This window comes from Chelon labrosus (assembly GCF_963514085.1).
Source record: "Chelon labrosus genome assembly, chromosome: 20".
NCBI lineage: Eukaryota > Metazoa > Chordata > Actinopteri > Mugiliformes > Mugilidae > Chelon > Chelon labrosus.
The window spans coordinates 2808612-2828993 of NC_140353.1; the positions used below are offsets into that span (position 1 = coordinate 2808612).

The 20382-nt window shown below is 45.6% G+C and overlaps 1 protein-coding gene across 1 annotated transcript in view; it reads right to left on the minus strand.

Annotated features, from left to right (window-relative positions):
* slc4a11 (solute carrier family 4 member 11) overlaps window positions 1-19121 on the minus strand; it is a 94813-nt gene extending 75692 nt beyond the window's left edge. Inside the window, exon 1 of the mRNA XM_084568697.1 lies at window positions 18967-19121. Coding sequence (XP_084424823.1) covers window positions 18967-19003 — 37 coding nt within the window. The 5' untranslated portion in view covers window positions 19004-19121. The remainder of the gene's footprint in view (window positions 1-18966) is intronic.
* Window positions 19122-20382: the final 1261 nt, after the last annotated feature.

The following is a 20382-nucleotide window of genomic DNA, read 5'->3' on the forward strand; positions in this document are numbered from 1 at the left end:
CTATGATACCTTACACCTACCTTCCTACAAGCAAAATCATCTACATTCAGATCTATTTCCTGACAGCATTGCTATTATTTTCTTGTCAAACCCAAGGACGAAACACAACCGGGTGAGCTGAACGTCTGGCTGTAGATCAGAATCAGAATCAGCTTTATTGGCCAAGTATCTGTGCACATACAAGGAATTTGACTCCGGTAACTTTTGCTGTCTTGCACAAAAACACAGAACTTAAAGGTGAACTACTGTTTTTTACAACCTGGACCTTATATCTGGCATAAAATATCATTGTTTACTCACCAATATCACTTTTGTTTCATTTGCAGTCGTTCGGGAGAAAATTAGATCAGCGTATATCCACATAGTGGGAGTGACTGGGGCACCGAAACGCAGCCTCTAAATAACGCATTATCCGCCACGAAACTCGTTCATTTCACCAATATTTTGTTATAATACGCTAGTGTTATTCCCCGTTGAGTCCGGAGTTACCTGTTATCTTCTCCTGGATGATGTCATCTCTGAGCGCCACATGCACCCGCGACGTTCTGCTTGTTTACCTGTAATTTGCTACTGCTAGTTTTTTGCAACATGGCTGAATATTTTTCCAATTCTGAGGTTGTGGACAGACCATAACAGCTAACTCCAGACTCAACGAGGAATAGCACTATCGTATCATATCAAAATATTGGTGAAATGAACGAGTTTCGCGGCAGATAATGCGTTATTTAGAGGCTGCGTTTCGGTGCCCCAGTCAGTCCCACTATATGGATATACGCTAATTTAACTGACTGACTACAAATGACAAAAAAAGTTTTATGAGTGAGTAAACGATCATATTTTATGCCAGAAATAAGGTCCAGGTTGTAAAAAACAGCAGTTCCCCTTTAAATAAGGGTAAAAAATAAATCTTGGTCTTGACACATAAAATAAAAGATTGAAAAATAAAGTATAAGAGCAGATACCTGCCTGATATTCTCCTCAAACATCCAAACAACAACATATAGACGAGTTCATTCATCTGAACTGCTGCGTTAACGCGACAGCGTGGGATCGCCTCCATGCCGTCCTGCCGCCGGAGCATCCTCCACGACGCCAGCCTTACTGGGTCCGCTTGATTGTTTTGTCAGTCGTGTCATGTAAACACGAATTTTCCCATCACTTTCCTACACAAACACACGCATTCAGGGGGACATCTCATCCCTGCTATGCAGCAAGCTCACCTGCAGCTGCTGCGCTGAACATATGCAGCGTTTTACCCTCGCAGACCGCAATTTACTTTAACTCACCTAGAAGTATGAATAATTTTTTTTTCTGCGTGCAGCCAAATAAGTCCAATAAACAGAGTCATGCTCACAGCTCGGCAGCCTCAGGCTCACGCCGTATTTCTGCATCCTGCTGTTCAAGTCCGACTCGAGTGTGTTTTTTTCTTTTTTTGTTGTTTTTCTTAACTTGTTTTGGCGCATGAATATCTCTCTCTGTTATAATGAAGATAACGACAAACGTATTTACTTAAACATGTCTGAATTTACAGCTGTCACATTAACACTAAGGCTGCAGCAGCACGTTTACGTTACAGATGTATTTCTCAGTTAATATCAGTAAGTGTTCCACTGTATATATTTTAAAAACACTCGTACATGCGTGCAGCAAACTGGAATAAAACAAGAGTGCAGATATGCGGTGTTATCATTCATTACTAGTGAATTCACTTATTTATTCCTTTTTAATTTATTCACATTGATCACTGTTTAAGGCTTCAGTATGTTTCCTCTGCACCGGCTGCCAAATACTGCACCAGCGCCGCAGAGCTGTCTATAATAAATGTCCTGTCATGCCCGAATAAAGCCATAAAACATGAAGCTCCAACAGAGAGTCGAAGCCTGCGACGGTATGCAGCTAATTTCTGAAATGGCTTTACATTCTTATTAAATTTTATTTACTTCTGATTCTTTTTAGCGTTATTAGAGGTAGCAGCAGAAATAAGAAGTTAGACTGGTGGAAATGATAGAGAGAGATGTTCTGAAAATCACAGAACAAAGCCAAATCTTTTATTATTATTTTTTATTATTACTATTTCTGCATCCTGGAGGGTTCTCATATGTCGGACTGCTCATTTATTTATGTGGCACATCTCGCCCAGCTTCCTGTGCTCCTCTGAACTCTGTCTTACTGTGAGTGCTGTGATCAGGAGCAGCATCATGAAGATTCATGTGCTCTGCTCGTATTGAGCTGTTTGGCACTGGCAGATGCGGGGGGAGATTTAGAAGGATTGGAGGGGGGAGCGCACATTATCCATGTTACCGGCTTTTGGCTGGATCGACGAAGAAGATGCAGCGGGAACGTTTCTCCGTCCTGAGACGTCGAACTTCACGTCGTGGATAAACACAGAGCTTTGTTCTAAATTAAAGAGTCCAAATAAGTAGCGTTGGTGATGTTTGCAGAGGCGATATTTCGGAATATTAAAATTAGAAGTCCAACTTAACCCCTTCAATGGATGCTAAATAAAACGATCTGATATATGTTTTGCATTAAATCATCCATCAGAAATGTGCAAAGTGGTTCTGCTGTAGAGCCCTCTAGACATTTAACTGAGGAAGAAGAAGACGACCAAGATGTCTCCACGTCTCTGAGCTTGGTTCATCTTTTCAAACACCTGCTTGGGTTTCTGCAAACTCCTCACCTGATGCTTTACCCCACGTGGAGCAAACATGCTCAGAGAGAATGGATTTATTCCAACATCAAGAGTTTCCATGGTTATTAGGAGCTAATATTTTCCTATTGAACAGATCATCAAACGTCTGTTCTGATCAGACGTTTTTATTCAGGTTATTAGTTGAAGGCTCGCGTCCATGTAACTCAGCTCAATCAATATGATCTCTATTTTTTCTGGAAGTGAGCTACCCGGTGCAGACCGTATATTCCCCGTGTTTGATTTCATGTTCAGCTCCAGCGGACGGTGGAGCTGAATGCGAATGAGCAGCGGCACCTTAAGACCGCATCGCTTGTTTCCTTTATGAGCCGAGCTGATCCCCTCTCTTGTTTCTGTCCGCTACAGTAGCGGGAGGCTGCAGACGCGTGCATAATTGTTGGACTGATTAAAGGCCTTTACATACTTCATGCTCCGGTGGTCTTTTAGAGACAGGTTCATTAGCAGTCATGAAGGCTCTGCCGTGACCAAGCCAGAAGCAAAACTAGAGGATGACTGGAGGGGGTCACTAACTTGTTCGTTATATTTACACTTCAGCTAAAAACTTGAACTCAGAGTCACCCTGCTAATGGGATGTAGTTCTCTCTGCAACCCTGGTAGGAGAAATGAAACAAATGATCTGATGCTCGGCTGAAATGCACTGGTAAACTGCAGGAACATTATCATTTTAAAGACGGCGGTTAACTGAGAAGCTGCAGAGATTTGGCCTTCAAAGCTCCCTTAAAAAACTACACTTCTGGTGCAACTTCATCTGCAACCAAGGTGCATGGAGGAGGAAAGGATATTGCAGGAAGGTCAAGACTCCAGCAGCACTGAAGTAGCGTATGGAACAACTGTATAATATCAAGAAATACACTATTTTAAATAACTAAAAGTAAAAAAGATCTCTTTAAAATGTAAACCAATGCCTTCATTTAACATCAGAGCCTGTTCATGTGATTCATTGATATCAGAGGAGCTGGCTGCTTTGCATTAGATGAAGCTTTTTTATTTTCAAATGTTCAAAGGCTAAAAATAAAAATACTTGGGAGGCAAACGCTGATACAACCACGTTTCAAATATGGAGCAACACGAGTCAAATCTATGCACGGGCTGCTGCAGATCACAGCAGACGCACGTCACAACGCGCTAGCAAGGAATTAACGCTGCCTCTTCTGACATGGCGCTTTAAAATTTACATTTGTTTTTCTTCATTTGCTGCATCCACCGGGGGTCAGATGCAGATCTGGGCGTTCGACAAAGACGTGCGCTGTTAATACCTAGATGTGAGAAACACAAACCCAACCACAGAATTTGCATAATTTCACCGTTTGCTTTGTTGGCGTTTAAAATGAAACTGTGGTGGAGCTGGAAAGTAACGTGCAGCCGAGAGATTGAAAGCATGCACGCAATTATTAATAGATCTCCAGCCGTATGTGTGCACCACCCTTTTTTTAAGTGAGCTTGTTTAGGCGTCCGATTTGTTTACCAGAATGCAGAAATGAACAGAAGCACGCCTGCAGGACCTTCCTCTATCTTAGATGATCACTGACAATACACCTGTGCTATATGGGTATATGTGTTTATGATGAGCATGCATTAGAAACTCACTCGTTCTAAACTAATCGCAATTAATAATGTCTAAAAGATGAAATGCACACAAACAGTTCATGCAAAAAAAAAAAAAAGCGAAGACAAAATTCTTGCAAAAAGAGGAAGCTGATTACTTGCAAGCAGGAAGTCAGGCCTAGAACGGTGTCACACATGTGTCTCATCACTGTCACTGATCTGCGCGGCTGCTCGTGTAAATGAGCGTCTCACTTAGAGTCGATTCTTTCATCACCGCCGCGTATACGTTACAGATGAGGGAAATATCTGTCAGCCAGCTGAGCTTACATGTCACCGACGCACAAGCGCCCCGCCACTCGACGCAGCGTCGGTACACGGCAAATGACAAATTCTTTCTTCCCGATAAACCCGAAACCTTGGTCTGATACGAGCTATCTGCAGAAAGAGAGACGGCAGGCGGCGGCTGCTTGTTGCCTCTGCAGCGACGCGTCTGAGGACGAGTGACACAGCAAGGAACAGCTGTTTGACAAAGACGGGTTTCAGCTGAGGAAATGTTACTCGAGATGTTCCTATGATTTCGCTGGAACCGCAAAGCGCTGTGGGCCGCAAATCAAACGCCAGCCGACCCCACTGTTTGCTTTGAATCCCACCTTTTTGATCCCCGCGTTATCAAAGGAGAAAAAACGCGAAGGGAACAAGACTTCCCATCGGCCTTAAGAGGAAGAAACAACTGTATGAAGTAAATTTAGTGATTTGGACGCCCCAGGCCAAGGCTGAGATAAAGCCTCGTAGGTGTATGCATGCGCCCACATCTAATATGATTTAGCAGCTCTCTCACCGAGTCACAGAGGAACATTACAGCTGAACGCTGCGGGAAGGCCAGCTCTGCCCTACCAGGCATGACGCAGTTACAGAGCTTGTTTCAGTAAACAAAGCCCACTGAGAATTCTCCGCGAAGAATTCTCTGCAAATGCTTTTCACCGGGTAAGAGAAGACAATTGGGCAAGAAAAATATCATAACCACATGCTATAGGGCTGTGACTCCTTGAAAATGGCTTCAAGTGCAAAACAAAAGCAGAAACGGAAAGCAGAGTTGTTTTTTTTTGCAGTTTTGGTGAGCGGTAGCTGAAACCCAATCCTGGTGCAGTGTGCAGCACGTCTGACAAGAGGCTAAAGCAGGATGAATATATTTTTAGAGAGGTGCAGTATCAACGGGTGAAGTCCGGGTGGAGCTTTAATAATGGCCATCACCTCTAATCCCCTTTTAAAAGCAGCAGGCGGTTTTAGTATTCCAGAGAGTGGCGGGGAAACAAATACTTATATGGAGCAATGCAAAAAGCCCCAATAATTTACATTTTAGAGACGCGTAAGAGAATATTATTTTAAAAAAAAAAGTGCAGGAAATGGTGTGAATTAGCTAAAGATTGCAGGCGGCTCTTAATCCTTCTGCAGCCGGTCTGTCCGTAGAACGTCCACTTAAGACGCAAATCTTTAAAAACAAGTCACCAAGGAATCTTTTCTTTTTCTTTTCCCCCCCATTAATATCCTACAGGCAGGAAATGTTTTTAACCGAGCAAGATCACGCAAATGTCTGCACTGGACTGGAAGTACAACAGCGTTGAAAAAACGTTTCTGATGGCGCGTTTTAAGGATGCCATCCGATCGTTAATCTAACCCAGCACAGATTCAGCCTTAACTGCATTAGAAAAAAGTGTTTTGATGTGAATTTAAATGCTCCAAGACAACAGGAAGTCAACTTATACGACCCTTGGTGTGTGCGTGTGTGTGTGTGTGTGTGTGTATATAAACCAGCCGGGTTGAAGCCGAGCCAACGCCGCTCTCCGTGCAGGCTGATCTATCGCAGGGCGGTGCGCCGCAGGTACATGCAAAACAGATGCCAGAACGCCCAGGAGGGACGAGCCCTGGAATTTACAGGAGAGGTGAGGCTGAGAGTCTCAAGTGAAGAGGGCAAGAGATTAAAAAGGTGCCCCCGCTGCGTTTGTGGAGAGGGGGGGGATCTACGAGGGCTGTGCCCGCGCCGAGGAGGAGGAGGCCGGGCCTTTTGTTGGCTAATTGTGCCCGGAGGCTCTCTTGGCACCCGTCCTCCGGAGCTGCGGTCGCTGAGAGAGCCCAAGCGGAGAGGGAATTCCTCCCGACGCTCCGCTCTGCTCCAAGCCAGCCTGTGTGCTAAACAGCCGGCCCACATTTGGCCTTTATTTGTCGTTTTATTCCGCAGGAATTTTAAAGAACTTCAGTCAAGATGCTAATTACACACACGTTGTAAAGGGCAATTTACAGTACGTGTTGGCGCTGTGTTTCCCAGGAGGAGTGGGGGCGTAGTGGAGCCATGGGTTAGGTAAGAGGGCACACCTTTTTGTTTCATCTGAACCGTACCGACGGACGCTCTCCTGCATTTCATCAGTCTCACATTAAAAACAGATTGAAACTGCTGCTGCACTTCTTCATCTTCTGTCACCGCTTGTCCTGTGAATTGTCGCGAGGGGGTTGAAGCCTATCCCAGCTGTCATCGAGAGGCGGGGTGCACCCTGGACAGGTCTCCAGGGTGTACCTACGTCCAGTTTAGAATCACCGATGAACCTAGCATGTCTTTGGACGGTGGGAGGAACCTGCAAACTCCACACAGAAAGGACCCGCATTCAAACCCAGAACTTGCTGTGAGGAATCAGTGCTAACCACCACGCCACTGTGCCGCCCTTTGCTGCAGCACTGTTTTGCATAATTTCCCCATATTTTACAGACAGAATGAGTTAATTTTTGGGGGAAAACGTATTGAAAAAGAATCTGCAGGCCCACAGTAAACCAACCAGACCTTTAAATCTAACTCTCCATGTGGCAGCGAGCCCAGAACGGCTGCATCACTGTTCTCCCACATCATCATCCTCGTCCTATCTCTTAACTCCGAGACACCCGAACTGCAGCAGCATTTATTGGCGATCTTATCCTCTCCCTCGGCCGGCGAGGCCAAATCAACATCACGTAGTTGCGGGAAAGACTCCACCAGGAAGAGGTGGAGGTGAAGGGGCTGCTCTGTTATAATCTTCTCCCAGATAAGCAGCCAAAAAGAAAAAACAGACGGACTTATTACAAACCCGGAGTATTCAAGGCACGCTGCAGCCACTGAGCCGCTTAAGACAACCACGCCAGCGAGGCTTTAAATCTGGTTTGGATGATGTAATACAGCACGTGAAGGAAACACGATGAGACTTGATTCTCCGACTCGTCACAGCCCCACAAGGTCACAGTCGGTTTCAACCCGGACCCGCCAGGACAAGTCTCCGCTCCGGCCTCTCGTCAGATTCACACACTCACACTCCCGAGTGCAGTTTTCCGTTCAGCTGTCAGCTCCACCTGTCAACAGAGGCCTCCGTGCGGCTTTCTTACTTTTCATACGGTCTGATGTTAATTCAACCCAAAACCAACGGGAGACGCAGCAGACAGAGGCGCATGTACAGCAGCGGGGGGTCGATACGACGCTGCAGATGTGAGCGTGCAATTTACCGTCAATGTTTGGAGCAAATTATTAAAAAGAACAAAAAAAAGAGACGGACAACAAGACAATCTGTAGCTGGAGGCGTCAGATCTGTTGACAGTTTGGTGATAATAACGGGTTTTTGTTTTTTGGGTCGTAGGTTAGACGAAGATATTTTTGACCAATGAGTCAAGAAAATAACTTCTTAATCAATAATGATCATTTGCAAAACTTTCTGCTTCAGTTTCTTGTTTGTTCCATCCATATACTCTATATTACGATCCTTTACACACCGATCAGCCATAACAATACGACCATTGACCATTGAGAAGTGAAGAACATCGACCATCTTGTGACAGTTCAGTGTTCTGCTGGGAAACTTTTGGACCTGGCATTCATGTAGCACCCACCTAGACCAGACCAGGCACCCCCCCACCCCATAGCAATGACACTCCTTGATGGCAGCAGCCATCCCCATCAGCAAAACTCACAAAAACACTTTAGGAACAACTCAAAAAAACATGAAGAACAGCACAAGGTGTTGACCTGGCCTCCAAATTCACTAGATCCCAAACTGATCAAGTATCTGCGGGATGATCCACAGAGGCCCCTCCCCTCAAAGGCCCCCCCACTAATAATATACTGTTTCCAGACACCACAGGACACCCTCAGAAGGCCCATGTCCATTCTCTGATGAGTCACCACAAGGGAGACCTGCACAATATTAGGAAGGTGGTCATAATGTTATGCCTGATTGGTTCACACTGCATATGAGAATGTACCAATCTTATCTGTAGGTTATCGGTGTATTTTAGCAGAAAATGTCACTAAAATAAACAAGCCTGTCCAGTCTGCGCCTCCATTCAGGCGTCCGAGGTGAACGCCACATTATTTGTTGCATGCTTTTATCCAAAGGACCTTCAAGTACAATGAGTCGAATCAGCAGGAATAAATACTTTTGTCCTTCAGTTTCCTTGAAACAGATTGGTAGAAATCTTTACTGAGACTCAAGGGTGTAACGAAGCACATGTTTGCAGCAGAGTTTTCCAGTGAGGGACGCCTGTGTCGTTAATGCAGAAAAGCTGAAGCATGTAAGTTTGCCGTGATGTGCTGTGACAAGAGACTGCAGAAAGAAAAAAACAAGATTAATTAAAGCTCTAAATGTCAAAATATCTGAACTAAACTGGAGGCCTCCTCACAGACTTCATCAACGTGTCAGTCGTATCTGCTTGAGCATCTTGTCTAAATGTTAGAAGATGTAAAATATGAACGTTGCCCTGCTGCAGGTTGGGCCGACGTTCAGAGCCCCGACTATGAGACTGGCTACGACGGAGCTGCTGTCTGGCGAAGCAGGTGGACTGACGCCATATCTGTTCCGACACCTTCGGCCACGTCAGTGCGCGTAAATTGCTGCCTTTGCATCTGAGCATCCACCTCTGTGTGGATGTTTGAGATGAGTTTGAACCCCCGTGCTGTTTGTGCACGTACGTGTCTGGAAATTTATCAGAGAACGTGACAGGAAGCAGAGATGCTTTGGGCTAAAGTGCAGCGAATCGAACCTGAACAAGCCAGTTGGAGCTAGATCAACAACATCATTTTAGCAACTGACAAGCCTGAACCAAAGAATTAAAAAAATGACTCAAATGTCAGCGTTCTGGATGCAGAGATTTGTAAATGAAAGATTCAGCTTTAATGAATTTAAAAGCTGTCTCTCAGATGTCAGGTCCGTGGACTGAACGGCTCCGCAGTAATCCTCCGGTCCTTTCACCTGAGAGGGATGGATAGTTAGAGCGAGCCGGCTACTGCGAGTCCACAGATGAATCCGGTCCCGTCTGCAGCGTGGCGAGACGAGGCGTCGTGACCGAGGCTAGCGCAGGAACACGCTCCAATTTAAACCCCTCCACTCCCGGGGTTTCATCCTATCTGCTTTGTCTTGTCTGAATATTTTTCCATTGTCACATCATCTTTCCCCCTTTTTCACCTGCTTTCCTGTCTTTTAATATTCTCTCACAGTCACACACACACACACACACACACACACACAGGTAGAGGATTATGCTCAGGTGCTGCGGCGGGGATGCTCTGCTGTGTGTTTGCAGAGAGCGAGCGAGGCTGCTGTTCCACGATACACGAACCGACTACTCGCTGCAGAAATTGGCTGCCTCGATTTTCATAGAAGGGGGGAATGAAAAAAAAAAAAATGAAAGCCACTGCTGGGGGATTCCTGCTAATTGCTTGCACATTCCCTTCTTCCTCTGGCTCGATTAAAGCCAGGCCACCATCTCCCTTTCAAGTCTGCCGCTCTCCTCTACTGTATGCTGCTCCAGCCCGTCACTACTACATCTCACTGCTTTTATTTGTGGTGCCCCCACCTCCACCCCTCCACCCCTCCACGGAACAGCCACAGACAGTTTCTAGACTAAATCAATGTGTGACAGCGGGAGAGAAAACGCCGGCGTCCGTCCTCACGTCTGTCTGTCTTTCTGTCTCATGTTGCATACACTCAAATACACCTTTTTAGTATGCGGGGCCCCGGTGAGAATCAAACCAGTAACCTCTGCAGCGTCAGTGCCCTGCCCTGCTCCGCTCAGCGCCCGTCTCTTTGCTTAGCTCGGTTGTATCCTGCACCACACTGACAGAATTCAAATTAAGCAACCTTGGCTACCTACTGTTCTCCTGCTTATCATCCTCCAGTATGTCTCACTGCTAGCCATCCTGTTCAGTCCTCCACCTGACACTGGGCGCAGAGAGGTTCTGCGTAGTCTATTTCATGTCTTGGGCCTAAGATGAGATTCTTTTACCCTTGTCACTCAGCGTGAACTCTGCTGATAGACCGATGCGTCTCCACCGGCACTAAGTCCTTTGCATTCATCGTGCAACGCCGAACTGCCCCGACGACATCTATAGACTTCATAACAGCTACTCTGAGTGCGTCGGAATATGGAAGCAATTTTGGTTGCGGCGGCGGCAGCAAATGGATTTGCGGCGTTACGGCACGCGACAAGGACAAAAAGGACGCCGAACAGTGCCGAAGACCTCGGCGTTCAACAGCTGCACGGAAACAGCAGCACGGCACAGATAACCTCTGCAGGGGGGTGAGCGCCGAACGCAGCGCTCGTCATATGACATGATGCAACTTGTTTCTGCAGCTCCGAATGCATCCAGAGAGCGTCACACATGATGAAACGTGCGCGTGTGTGTCTCAGTGGGATTAGAATAAAGAAATAATGAGTGTCTGCACCAGCGGCGTTGTGTGTGTCTCCATTATACCTGCTGCTGCCACACTCTATTTGGCACATTGATATTTCTGCTCACGCACATCAAAAGGGAAGCTTCACAATTAGAAGTTTGGGCATTCATCAACGCGGGCATCCTCAGACATCTTGGAGTAATTACTGTGCGTTATGGGTAGGGGTATCGAGAAGGGAGGGGAGCGGCGTAGCGCCATGTCTACGGCCGCGTTCTGTTTGTTGGTTTTAAATTGAATTCGCTGCGAAAGGAAAAGAAGAAAAAACAAAAACATGCCCTGCACAGTACAAATTGTTCTGTGCTGGAAAACGCCATGCCGTCTTAGCGGAGCATACGAGAGAGAGCGATATTGAATAGGAACTGAAACAAACGCCTTCGCCTGAGCTCAGCACTGCTTCCTGTGCTGTAACCTGTAGAGGAAGCTTTGATGTGCAGCGAGGAGGTGTGCGCGTGCTAGATGCTAGAGAGTGGCGGCAAACTGTAAGCACAGAGCAAAGACGGGGAGAGAGAACCACCAACACAGAGTGTGTCTCCAGGTGTGTTTATGAGTATTAAAGCAGCTCCGTCGACTTAATCCTCGTGGGCGTTCACATGCTGTGTCACAAGTCGGTGTCGCTGTGCAGCTTTTCTTTTACACTTCTGTGCATCATCAACGTAAAACAGGGAAACCAAGGCAGCGCAACCTCTGGGTTAAAACCATTTATTGTTTTGCAATCTCCTGCTAAAGGACTGAAAATAAACCAGTCCACTTTTATGAATAAGAAGGGGACTCCCCCCTGTAATAGTCAATGGGAAATTTTCTGCCTTTATAATCAGGGTTAAAAATAACTGCAATTAGTTTAAATGGATTCAGCTCGACTCGATGCATGATTACCGGCTGTTCTTTGAGGATGCAGCACACTAGTGTTTAAGTCTTGACAATAATAGATCCTTTCATACGTTCACATCTGCAGTGAAAGCGGTTACATGTGGGAATTAAAAGGTTTGCAGAAGCAGCACGTTAAACACCATGTTGGGACCGTGGGGGCCGGTTCTTGTGCCGTCCGATTGTAAATAGCATCGTAAATTCCGCATTAGGGAGGAATTCAGAATAGATTTAGAAATTTCCCCAACTCTTCACGCTTCTTGTTAAGCACAACCATGGAGACCAAAATATAATGGATATTTTCCGGAGCAGTATTTAGAGAGCGTTTTGTTGACAGTCACTGTCATCTTGTTTTGTTCGCTGCTGTTCATCTCTGGGCTTTTAAGTCGTACGTGGGTCTTTAGCGGGCTGATTCGTCGGCTGTTTGGTGTCTAATAATAACTAAACGTGATGAACCGGTGCTTGGCTTTGGGGTTTTTTTTGACAGCAGTAAAGTTTGATTTAATTTTGGGAAGAAAACAGAGCTTGTGTTTTAAGTATGTTTTGCCCCTTCAGATGAAATATTTAGAAATTTATGGTTTAGTCCTTGAAGGAATTACTTTTGGGTCCTTTGGGTCCAATGGGTTGAAGGGAGGGGAGGGGCCTCTGTGGATCATCCCACAGATATTGATCAGTTTTGGATCTAGTGAATTTGGAGGCCAGGTCAACACCTTGTGCAGGCTGCATCCTGCTGCCATCAAGGAGTGTCATTGCTATGGGGTGGGGGGGCCTGGTCTGGTCTAGGTGGGTGCTACATGTCTAAGTAACATCCACATGAACAATGGATGTCAGGTCTAAAAGTTTCCCAGCAGAACGTTGAATTGCCACAAGATGCTTCTCCTTTCAGTGGTCATAATGTTGTGGCTGATCGGTGTACATATATTTATCTTCTGGTTAGTTTGAATCGGTCTGTTTCTATTTTCATTATGAAATAATATAAAAAAAGAACTTGAGTCTTCTTCAGAATAACACACAGAGGACTGGCTTTTAGTTTTGACTTGAATCCAAAGCGTTACATGCCAGGGCGGGCACAATTAGTCACAGTAAGATCCCAATCTTGAGACTTGTCTCTATTAGATTTATAAAAAATTAATGAGCAATAGAAAGTGAACTTTTGCAAAGAGATGATAGACGAAGCGTGCACGATGAGACACCAAAATACCAAGCTGCTGCACAACTAGAAGAAAAAACAAAAAATGCAATGAGGAACTGTGCTGCAAGGAAATACCGCCGTTGGGGAAATAATGCACAGGCTTGTTTTTTTTGTTTTTTAGCCGTCCATGTGAAAGAATTCAAAAACGTAAAAATATTTAAGTTTATGTAAATGTCTGTTCGGCCGGTCGGAGGAAAGAAGCTACAGTTTGTGGTGGTGCACCTCACAGACGCCACAATGACAAAATCCCTTACCACTGAAACACTGAGAGCACAAAACAGTGGTCGGCATTCAAAACAATAACTGAACGGTGCAATCAAAGAGTAAATAACAATCCAGAGGAAACTGAGCACAGACTTGTATTACCTAAACTGAAAGTGAGAGACTAAAGCAACAAAAACAAGAAACGGTGACTAAAAACAATAGCTGTGTGTAAAAATAAAACTAAGAACCTGTGTGTGTCATAACCATTGACTTCCTCTAAAAATAGATCAATTCAAAAGACCAATTGTGAAGCTAAGTGCGGTGTCTCCAGACATTGTGGCAGCGCCTGACTGCACCTGACACCCAAATAATTGAAAGAAATGGCCATGCCCTTAATTTTACATAAATTTAACCCTTGATTTCACTTAAAATCAGATGAGTTATATAAAAATAATCCCACATACAGTTGTCATGTATAGAGAAATTAGCAAGAGATCTAAATTTTTCTTTTGCACCAGCCTATAAATATGTGCATTTCTTGCTTTTATCTTGCTAATAGTTGGTAATTTTAACATGGAAGTCAGTGGGGATTGATTCGCTTTTGGGGCCAGCCCCCAAGTGGCCATTTGAGGAACTGCATTTTTCACAATTAAAGGGATAGTTCACCCTAGAATGATATTTCGCTCATTATCTACTCACCCTCATGTTGACTAAGGGCTGGAAGAAGTTTCAGAGTCCTCCGTCCCTTCTCTGAGTTACAGGGGGTCTTGGTGTAGCAGTGCATTTCAATGCAACGGTTGTAAAGGGACACCAGAGCTCTTCGTAAAAAAACACACACAAAAAAACATCCAAATACCTCCATGATGCTCGTATGTAATGTCCGTCTTGTGCTGAAGCCCCAAATTGCGTAATTGTCCCGAAAAAAATTAAATAAGTCCACATTCCAAGCATGTTTGTAGCATTAGCTCCGAGTGTTGTTGTCCCGGCTCTTCCGCTGCCAGCGCGCATGCGCAAGGTTCGCACTGAGACTCGCTTCCTTGTTTACCCCGGCGAAGGACTAGAAGCAGCCCGTAATAGCCTGCCTTGCACCGGGACAACACTTTTTCGTGCAATTTTAATTTTAATTTTTTTTAATTTCTTCTTCTTCTTCTTCTCTCGTTGCACGGCGGTTCTGGTCCTTCGCCGGCTGGCTCAATTCGCCGGGGTAAACAAGGAAGCGAGTCTCAGTGCGAACCTTGCGCATGCGCGCTGGCAGCGGAAGAGCCGGGACAACAACACTCGGAGCTAATGCTACAAACATGCTTGGAATGTGGACTTATTTAATTTTTTTCGGGACAATTACGCAATTTGGGGCTTCAGCACAAGACGGACATTACATACGAGCATCATGGAGGTATTTGGATGTTTTTTTGTGTGTGTTTTTTTACGAAGAGCTCTGGTGTCCCTTTACAACCGTTGCATTGAAATGCACTGCTACACCAAGACCCCCTGTAACTCAGAGAAGGGACGGAGGACTCTGAAACTTCTTCCAGCCCTTAGTCAACATGAGGGTGAGTAGATAATGAGCGAAATATCATTCTAGGGTGAACTATCCCTTTAAGAAACCTGCAGGTTTCTGTTTGTTTTTTTAACCATCAACCCGCCTGTTCATATTGTGACTATTTCATTAAACTTCCATGAGACGGTGCTGCCTTTAATGATGCAGTGGCCTATTATTCCCGTTTATATTCTTAGGCTAGTGAGTGGTCCGTGTCAGGAAATAAAACGGACAGTTTGTCTCCACGAACACAAATCAACTGATTAAATGTCACTATTTACGAGCTGGCGTGAGACTGTGTTATAAAAAAAAAAAAAAAAAAAATCAATATGTCACCCTGACTCCATAAACCGACTGTCACATTGCTAATTTTGTACATTTACTACACTTGGCAATTAGATCGCGATCATGATAAAGCCGCCTCCTACAGAATCCACTGCCCGCCAAAATGACAGGAAGTGTTTTCATCACACTGCAGACATGAGTTCATAATGAAAGCAGAGTGCTTCAGACACTTCGAAAGCAGAGAGGTGGTTTCGCTTGTTCTGCCTTTTATATAAATACCTGTCCGTGTGCAGCGCTGCACGAGTGTTATTTTACAGAGTCAGATATGCAGATAATAAAAGTGTGCAAGTAAATCTGCGCGTGGGAGAGGGAGAGCAAGACGGCGATATGAAGGGAAACCAGAGAAAATGTGCGCGAGCGAGTGAGGGAGTTGCGACCGTAATGAATTTGTGGTCTTCTTCATTCCGTGTTCCTTGAACTGTGCATGATGAGTGTCTGTGTTGACACATCTACATAATTGTTTCGCGTGTGTGTAAACCAACAAATTATGTAGATAGAATGAATTGTGTATATAATCATGAGCAGTGGGCGCGGACAACGTCTGACGTGAATTTTCAAGAAAAAAAAATGCACTTCTGCGTGTGTGGCTGTCTTGTCGTGTCTTGCACGGACGTGTTACTGCGATAGTTCGGTGCTAGTGTGTATTTGTGTGTGTGTGTGTGTGTGTGTGTGGTACTGTATAATAATTTGTATGTGTGTGTTTCTCCTCCATCTGCCCAGATGGCTGTGCTCAGAGGCCGGAGCTTCTGAGATCCGTCGCCAGCGGTGAATACTGATCAGAGATCACTGTCACATCTACAGCGCACGCACGCACGCACGGCCATGCATGCACACGGCAACGCGGCGTCATCCATCTTCTCCTCCGCACACCTTCTCCTCGCTTCCACATGGTCGAACTACTAATTCACACAGCCACCATGCGTCCTCCATGCTGATATTTCACCGGCTCCGCGGGTCACGGTCTCCGTCGCTGATTATCTGTCACGCCTGGAGATTGACACCCTGCTAGCGGCGCCCCGGGGAGGTTTCACTTTTATGTTGTGATTATGATTAATAATGACTGCTTAAAAAATTAAAAATTAAAAAAATGCAGATTGGGCTCATGTGGCTGGATTTAAAAGCTCTTACAATTTTAATTTTGCAAAGGCGAACTGTTTCATTCCCAGACAACATAAACTGGAGACTGATCCTGAGAATAATTAGTTGGAAAACAAGGAAATAAATTCAATGCATTTAAGCTAAGATTGGGTTAATTTATTCATTCATTCATTCATCTTCTGTAACAGTCTATCCCAGCTGTCATGACCCTGGACAGGTCTCCAGTCTATCACAGGGCTAACACAGAGAGACAGACAACCATTCACACTCACACCTACGGCCAATTTAGAATCACCAATGAACCTAACCAGCATGTCTTTGGACGGTGGGAGGAAGCTGGAGTACCTGGAGAGAACCACTTTCTTTACGGTTGAGTTCCCTCGGCCACTGCATCATGATAATTGCTCATTTATTCCAAATAAATCAACAGTAGATAAACTGATTCCCAAAGAACTGGTCAGCAAACAAACTAACTCAACAATAAATGTAGAGGTGAATCCTTCAGATGTCATTTGCTATGTTCAAAAAGACTCTAGGTACAGACTTGAGGTCATATTTAAGGTGGTTAAATCAGAAATGGTTGGAATAAATCCATTCTTTCTGGGGTAAAACATCAGGTGACACGATGAGGCACCAGGAAGGGCACAAGCGAAGTGTTTGAGAAGAGGAACGAAGCTGGGATCCATGTGGACACCCTGGTTCATCTTCTGTTGAATGAATTCAGCAGCAGAACCACTAAAAGTCTCATTCTGATTCGTGTTTCGGGCCGTGTAAGCACCTCATCATTTAAATCGAATCTCTAAATGGAATGACTGCAGCAGCGTTGAGGAAACGTTCTCCACCTGACCGTTCTGCACGTTGCACGCTGCAGGAAAGGTTAATCAGACTATACCTCTGCATCCGAACTGACTGCCATATCGTCACGCTGTGTAATTATACGTGGAGGCTCTGTGCTAATTCGTGAATCCCTCTCCTCCTGACCTCCTCGCGCACAAGAGCCATCTGCTCCTTCACCTGTCAGCGGTGTGCAGCTGATAATGACACAATCTGGAAGTTTACTCGCTAAATGTGGCAAGGGAGGACTCGCTAATGCTCATAGGTGACAACTGCAGTCTACGGGCATCTTCCGCCAAACGTTTTCGTTGGACACCGTGTTCCTGTTAAGTATGCTGCACGGAACAGCTTGCTCTGCTTCACTTGAAAATCCAGAGGGCAGTAAAGTGAGCGTGGAAAGCAAACAAAAATCTAATCTTCTGGAAAAGTAATTGTTGAGTCACCGGTGGTGATCAATAATCCTTCAGATCCTTCACATCTACAGTATTTGTGGTATTTCATTATGTTAAAATGTGCATTTAATCCCAAGGTTGAGCAACGGTGGCAATTAAACGGATAAGCCGTGTCTGGATCAAACGTTTGTCCTACTGCTGCACAAATCTGTATTATTTCCCCCGTGCAGCAAAACCTTTTGAAAACATTTCCATTCGCAGAAGCATGTCGCTCCGCTGCGAGGATCAAACCTGCCCTCTCCGCCTCTAATCAGCTCCTAAGCAAATGAATGTAAATTACTCTTCAGAGGACGAGCCACAGCAGTGTCCATCACGCCCCGACACACACCCGGGGATGTAGTTAGTGTGCACAACGCATGACGCGCTCACGCACAAACACACACACACACACACACACACACACACACTGCACAACTGAACTCTGACAAATGCATGCACGCGCAAATCAGCAGATATCTAACAACACACTATCACACACACACACACACACACACACGGGGGGTTGTATGCTGCAAACAAAGATGCGCTCAAATCATTTTCCCATCCAACAAAACCTCCTCATCGCATCCACACGCTGAGGCGCAGGATCCCGCTCTGCCTTCCCAGACAAAATGAAAGTGAGGAGGTAGCCGCATCACACCTCCAAATGGGCTCTGGGCTCTCAGAGGACTTTCTTTCAGGGATGGGGAGAAGTCGGCGCTCTCCCGTGGCTGTCACCAGCGCTAACCTGTCTTCCTCAATCTGCGCTTCCAGCAGGCGGAAAATACTCGGACACTGGTATACATTTTTATTTTTTTTTTTACCCCTCTCACACATCACACACACATGCAGCGCCGACCCCTCTCCATACATCATGCGCACGTGCACGAGCAACACATGAGAAAGTGCATTACGAGCCCAGGCTTCCTCTGCATTCCAGCTGTCCACGCTCGACAGGTATACTGGCTCTCGCTCTCTCTCTCTCTCTGTCTTTGGCTCGCAATGCAATTGTTTCTCAAGGTTCAGTTCCTGGACTGATAAAATACGACACAGGAACCTCTCGTGCCGCATACCAGACATAAACAAGAAGAAGACAAAGAGGAGGAAAAAAAAAAAGAAGAGAAAGAAAAAAACACTCATACAAAAAAAGCAAGAAAAAAAACATCTGCATTTCCTACAACCCCACCTCCACGCAAAGAAAATGAAAACAGCATATTTCTGTCACAAACGGAACATTTCCACATTCCTAAGTACACGGAAAAGACCACAGAGTATGTACAGTACAGTAGAACGCATGCACGAAAACATCTGCCATCCCTCAGAGTGGAAGTGGAAGTGGGCTGCACATGTTTTGCACAAGGGGGGTTCTCAGGTTTCACTAGGTAGGGAACCCCAAGGTTCTCCCAGTGATCGCCGTGTCGTGCACAGCTGAGGAGGAGCAGCTCTCAGCGCTTTGGTCCACTTACCAGAAGGCACGAAATGAAGAACTTTGTTGGTCTCCATGGCTGAGCAAGTGGTGGCGAATGCACACTTCCTCTCTCCAACCGCCTCCCCCCCCCCAAGTCAACCCATCATGGTTGTGTTATCCTGTGCTGATGAGTGTGAGATCACCTCTGCTCCCTTGCTCCGCTCTGTTTCTGACTGCCTCTCAGACACATGCAGTGACTCAGCCCCGCTCTGCCTGCCTACTCACCGCCTCGCCGCTGGGTCCTAGAGCCTCCCGCTCCCCTTCTCTTCCTCTTCCTCCCCGCTCCTCTATCCCAGCCCACCGGCGAGCAGCCAATGGCGGGTCGCCGTGCGGCGAGGCAAGCCTCCCGTCAAGACGCGGCGACATGCAACATGTCATCTCGTCAGCGGCGCCGACCTCGCCCGTGTGTTCTGTCGACGAGCCGACACCGACTAAACTAGTTTAGCTGTAAATGGGAGCTAATCTGCCTCCACCATCATTCACACACACTACGCTGCTTGTTTGAGAATAACATGACCCGTGACAAACCAGACAGACCATAATATGTTGTAGCTGTGTGATCACTTCCCACAACATGCCACCATTCATGCTTTAACTTTCGCTGTAAATAAAGTAGATCATATTCAAGGTGAGACAAGACTAAACACACTGACGCTGGTATCAGGTTTATAGTCCTGCTCTGATTGGTGACAAATAAAATAGAATAAAAACATACACCAATCAGCCATAACATTAAAACCACTGACAGGAGACGTGAATAACATTTAAACCATCTTGTGACAACTCAATGTTCTGCTGGGAAACTTCTGGACCTGCCATTCATTGGTGTGGATGTTACTTAGACATGTAGCACCCACCTAGACCAGACCAGACACCCCCCACCCCATAGCAATGACACTCCTTGATGGCAGCAGCCATCCCAAGCATCCCCACACAAAAACACTTTAGGAACAACTCAAAAAAAACATGAAGAACAGCACAAGGTGTTGACCTGGCCTCCAAATTCACTAGATCCAAAACTGATCAAGTATCTGTGGGATGATCCACAGAGGCCCCTCCCCTCAAAGACCCCCCCACTAACAACATTATGTTGCCAGACACCACAGGACACCCTCAGAAGGCCAATGTCCATTCTCTGATGAGTCTCAACTGTTTTGGAGGCACAAGGGAGACCTACACAATGTTAGGAAGGTGGTCATAATGTTATGCCTGATACGGTGTATATAAATGAATCATTTTCGTTTTAAAGGATTATCATACTAGAGATACTTGAGATAGAACTACACCAGATCTGGCTGCGATTAAAGTATTTGTTCCTCATTCCCTTCTCTGTCTCATGTTTCCTAAAGTCATTTTGTCATAGTGTGAGAATACCTCGACCAAGACGGACAAAATAATTCAATATTTATTTGGA